This window comes from Triticum aestivum, chromosome 1D, assembly GCF_018294505.1.
Source record: "Triticum aestivum cultivar Chinese Spring chromosome 1D, IWGSC CS RefSeq v2.1, whole genome shotgun sequence".
NCBI lineage: Eukaryota > Viridiplantae > Streptophyta > Magnoliopsida > Poales > Poaceae > Triticum > Triticum aestivum.
This window is the reverse complement of record NC_057796.1, coordinates 391,536,253-391,541,580: the sequence shown is the minus strand read 5'-3', so window position 1 is coordinate 391,541,580 and position 5,328 is coordinate 391,536,253. Positions and strand designations below refer to the sequence as shown.

At 53.1% G+C, this 5,328-nt stretch overlaps 1 protein-coding gene across 1 annotated transcript; it reads right to left on the bottom strand.

The window, feature by feature from the left end:
* Positions 1-1,274: 1,274 nt before the first annotated feature.
* Positions 1,275-3,137, bottom strand: LOC123170706 (subtilisin-like protease). Its single transcript, XM_044588505.1, has 2 exons — positions 2,931-3,137; positions 1,275-2,576 (listed from the first exon to the last, which is right to left on the bottom strand). The coding sequence occupies exons 1-2, from the start codon at positions 3,135-3,137 to the stop codon at positions 1,275-1,277; spliced, it is 1,509 nt and encodes a 502-aa protein (XP_044444440.1).
* Positions 3,138-5,328: the final 2,191 nt, after the last annotated feature.

Below are 5,328 nucleotides of genomic sequence, written 5' to 3'. Positions count from 1 at the left end.
AATGCTCTTGTTTTCCTCAAAAAAGTATGTTTACCAATGCATTAATTGCAATGCATGCATGCATAAATTACATGCATTGGTCAATTTTTTCTTAATACTTGCATGCAATGATTTAATGCACCTTGGAATCTGAACATGTGATGGGAAACAACCAAATTGAGCCTTATAAAATGGAAAAACTAAAATTTTGAGATAAGCCCTATAAAACCGGAAAGGAGAGAGTAGTTTGGTTCTTGTCCTGGGGCTACGCCTAAAGAAAAGTAATGCCTGAAAACTACATGAGAATTTGCCAGTTTCTACCTGGCCAGGCGCGCATGCAAGCATAGTGTTTGGTTTGAGTAATTGGCCTGGAGAACATGCTACATAGGAAGACGTGCTAGCATCTGACACAGTCCAATTAATATATGTATTTGGTCCAGGCAGCCTAGCTAGGCATGAAGAGAAGGGTGCCCGGAGCCAGGCTGATCCTCCTGACTAGGCTAAGTACATTATTTTATTTGAATTCTTTAATTGGGCCAGGCTAATGAGAAGTTCAGGCCAGGCAACCATTTTTGTTTCAGGCACCAATCAAACAACTACCAGGCATGCTTCAGGCACAGGCCAGGCACCAAGAGCTGTGGAAGCCAACCAAACTGACTCGCGTGATTTAGAACAGTTGTCTCATGCAGATAGTAACATAACTTCCTAAGTAATACAAATTTCTTACTCCAAGAAAACCGTGCATGGTTCGAATATATACTGGAAATGGATTCACATTTCCTGATCTTTGCAAACTCCTAGACCCATCTGAAATCTCACGTAGTTAAGGACAGTACGGACATGCTGCATAGATGGGCGATGTAAGCGAAAATGCTAAATGGAGGCCGAATTTTGGATAATTCATAATTCATGATTTTACATTTCATTTTTCTAAATACACATATGCCCAGAGATATAATGTACATACATTAAAATGAGAGCTAGACACGGAAAAATAAATCTATAACTTTTCAGCACTTGAACTGTTCATTTTGTGCAGTTTGCAATTGGAAGGTATTTTTTACAAAATTCTACACACATATAGGAGTACATTACATCATTGTATATTTTTCAGAACCTTTTGAAACTGAGATGTATAAAATTTGAATTTTTCAAAATTTCAGCCACCAAAACACCTTCTTTAAAATAAGTAAGTAACAGATTCTTTTATTCTGATCGTGTAAGCAATGCAAAGCTAGTAGTAGAAGTACAGTGGAGTAGCACATCTCTTGTGTTCCGATATGTCTAACTTCCGCTCACGAACGCACGACGACGAGTGGGCTTTGGACCGTGTGCGTATTCGACTCCCAGATCAAGAATCCTTCTGCGACCTCGGACCCATGATGGTTTACTTGGAAGGTGAGCTTCTCCCCGGGCCGCGAGAACGACAACGACTTGGGCGAGAAATCCACCCCCACGTCATGGGCCATAGACAACCTGCCCGTGTACTGCTCCGCCGGCCCCATGTTCGTCAGCGTCCGCCGCACCGTGGTGTTCGCCGGCACCATGATGCTCGGGTAGTTGAGGTCGACATCCGATAGATGGGGCACGTTCCTGCAATTCAAGTTCAGGTCCTGGAGGATGTCTTGCACGGCGTAGTCGTCGTCGTTGTCGAGCCTGGCCCTGGCGAAAAGATGGCAAACGTACCCGACGTAGTCTCTAACCTCCAGGTCATAGACCAGCCCCGGGTCGACGGCCCGCCTGGGGTTGACGTGCCCCGCGCCTACAGCGAATGCGCTCGCCGGCTCGTGCTTCTCGTTCATGATCGGATTGCCGTCGTTGTCCAGCTCATCGGCCGTGGTCATTATGGCGGACCTGATGGCCATCGGCGACCAGTCCGGGTGCATGCTCTTGAGAAGGGCGACCACGCCGCTGATGTGCGGCACCGCCATCGACGTCCCGGACTTGAATCTAAAAGGCCCCCGATCTGGACTCTCCGTGGCAGCGGCGAGGATGTTGAGACCCGGCGCCAGGATGTCGGGCTTCACGATGCGCGGGTTGCCGCGGCTCGGGCCTCGGCTGGAGAAGTAGGCGACCGTGGGCGACTGGCCGACGCCGATCTGCGTGTCCTTGAAGAACACCTGCGCCGCGGAATCCGGGTACTGGCTGTAGTCCTTGAGCTTGTGGCCGACGGCGGCGGGCTCCTGCACGACGGAGGAACCGTACTCCCTGAAGCCCAAGGTGAAACCGGCTTTCTCCTGACCGATCAGCACGACCTGAGCCGCGCCATTGTCGTAGAGATTTTTGATGATGCGGGCCTGAACGTCAACCTTAACCATGGCATCATCGCATATCACGATGTGGCCCCTCGTGCGCTCAACGCTCACCTTCCTGCACAGGTTACCCTCGCCGGGGTAGTGGAGGGGTTGGTAAGCGGTCGAGTTGGGCCCCTGTACCAGTGCCTCTCCTTCGACCAGGTCGCCTGACTCCAGCAAAAGGCCGGCGGCGAGCTTCCGGTCCACCGACCCGGCGCCCACCGTGATCTCCCACGGCGTGTCGTTGTTGACAGTGGACGGGTCGGGGCCGTCGTTGCCAGCAGAAGTCACGAAGACGACGCCCTTGGCCACCGCGCGGAATGCGCCAATGGCCACAACGTCCTTGTCGAGCGGTACTCCCGCCTCACGGACGAGGGAGATGTTGATCACATCGACCCCGTCGCCCACCGCCGTGTCAATCGCGTGAACTACGTTCGAACGGAGGCACCCAGTGGGTCTACAGGCCTTGTACATGGCCAAGTGTGCGCCGGGAGCGATCCCGGCGGCCGTCCCAGCGGCCTGTCCGTGGGACGACGAGGCATTGGCGACGAAGTTGCCCGCCGCAATCGACGCCACGTGCGTGCCGTGGCCGGTCTCATCGTCAGGGCTGTAGTCCACGAAGGACCTGACGCCAATAAGCTTGTTGTTGCACCGGACGGGCCTGACCAAGCCCGTGCACGTGCCCTTCCACCTGGCGGGTGGCGGCGACATGCCGGCGTCATCGAACGAGGGATGGCGCGACTCGATGCCGGAGTCGATCACCCCTATGATGATCCCTTTGCCGTAGCTAGATTTCGGCCACAAGCCGGCGTCCTTGCTCAGGCTGAGGAACTCGGGCGAGCGGGTCGTCGCGGGGTACATCATCTCGTCCGGGAACCAGCGCCCGAAGCCGGGTTTCCTGGACGCGGCCTCCAGCTCCTCCTCCGTCAGCAAGGCGGCGAATCCGTGGAAGATGGTCTTGTACGAGTGGAGGAGCCGCGGCTCGCCGTGGGCGGTCACGTCGTCGGGGAGGAAGGACCGGTACCAGCCCTGGCGAGCTTCGTCGTCCATGACCTGGGTGTCCGCTCGAGGCTTGAGCAGGATGATGTACGTCTTGTACTCCGACGACGACGTCGGCTCTGCCGCTGCAGGGCTCGGGCTGGGAGGGGAGGATTGGGCGGGTGGTGGAGTGGAGAGGAGGACGGTGGTACACAGGCAGAGTGCAAGTGCTACGGGCGCCATTGCCATTGCCATTGAGCACCACCACGTCGACTACGGCGAGGGAGCGCGGCAGGCTTGCTTATATAGGCAACATGTATGGGTAATGGCGCTCTTGATTCAAAAACAAAGGAAATATGTCATATATAGCATCATTAAAATACGGAAGAAAATAATAAAGTTGCGATGGCATTATTGAGTTGATCTTCAAAAATGGTATTATTGAGTTGATCCTCAAAAATGGTATTATTGAGTTGATACTATCCGTGATTTTTTGGGGGGGTTTATTATCCGTGTTTCTTATTTTCGGTAAGCTACAATCCCGCCATGCATGGAACTATTTGATTTGTTAGCACTTGCGCCATGCAGCTATTAACTATAAATTATTTCCGAATTTCATATGTAAAGTTTCCTTTTATCATGATCAGATCTCTTCGCTATAAGATTCGTGCCTAGAGATCAACGGTACAGACGACGTTAGGACTGAAATCCTTAAAATCTGACGTTCGTTTCTTATCGTTTCCGTATATAAAACCATATAAGCAACATGGCTCTTTCTGTTTACGGAAGGCCATTTATAGCATGCAATAGCCATTTCATCCCGGTTTTCTCAATTTCAGGAATTTTTATCAATGGCCAGAACTCAGACATTGTGTTCCATAAGATGATTGCCATTGCAGAGAGTACTGTGTATCAATTGCGATTATCCTTAACTTCCCACTCGTCATTCAACTAACACTTACGAATACCCAAGCCACTATATCTGGAAAATTTTACGCGACGAGGTCTGACCACTTGGGTGAAAAGGACTTATCGAACTCCTGGCCAGCAGCACGTGTATTATTTTGGGTGTTCACTGTGTAGAAATCGGCGGTAGATGTAGAATGCTGCTTCAAATTTTCTTAACGGGTGTAGCGTCTGTCTTGGTGTGCACAGCGATTTTGTTTGCGTGTGGGCCACCGCGTTGGGTTGACCTCGCCACCCGACATTCCTTATGTTCTGCGTGTCCGCGTGGGCTTCGGTCACCACCTGTGATGTGCATGCTTCTTTGTCGATGAATGTGCCGTTGTGTGTGCTCTGATTGGTTGCGGGGGGCATAGATGCGTGGCGTGATTGATTTTTGCTGCTTAGTGCATGCATGCATGGGCGGTGGGTGATTCTTGACGTGTCTCTTTCCAATGAGCGGTCGCCGCCTATTAAGTTTTCTCTCGAAGAGTTTCTATGTGTATCTCCATTGCTGTCTGCCTCCCTATATGTAGATCACCTCGGCTGATCTTCATTGCACCTTGCCCGCTCCACCTCCTCCTTTCCCCGGCCAGCCGCTCTTCTGTTCACTCCGGCGGCGGCCGCCCTCCCCTACTCCACCCAGCCATGGTCCATGGAGCTGCCTGCAGGAGTGCAGGTCGTCCGATCCGGCGCCGCCGTCATGGTCTCATAGATGCCACGCCGCCGTCATGGATGCCAGGAGTGCAGGTCGTCCGATCCGGCGCCGCCGTCATGGATGCCGACCACTGGCCTGCGCTTGCCGACGCCGCCAAGACCAATGGCCTGCTCATGCCTCGGCTCCCTCCTCTCCTCCGGTACGTGTCCTGCACTTGAACCGGCGCCGACGATGGCGCGCACATGTAGCCCGCGACGTATGCCTATGTGTGCTCAGTCATGTTCTCCGGCTAAGGTGAGGCCGATGCCGCCGCGACGGAGTAGAGGAGGCGACCGAGCTCCTCATCGCGGGGCGGGGCAAAGGACTGGACTGGACGTGGGGGGAGCGGAGGACAATCTCGACGGTGGATATCTTCCAAAGCTGCCGCCATGCGTCGTGCTAGGACGCGACGATTAGGCCGCATCGCGGTACGCCTTC

Bases quoted from the DNA above. Each gene is read 5' to 3' on its own strand.
- LOC123170706 (XM_044588505.1), bottom strand. From the start codon at position 3,137: ATGATGTACCCCGCGACGACCCGCTCGCCCGAGTTCCTCAGCCTGAGC. The intron at 2,577-2,930 runs GTCCGGTGCAAC...GCGGTGGCCAAG, and splicing joins GCACGGGCTTGGTCAGGCCC to GGCGTCGTCTTCGTGACTTC.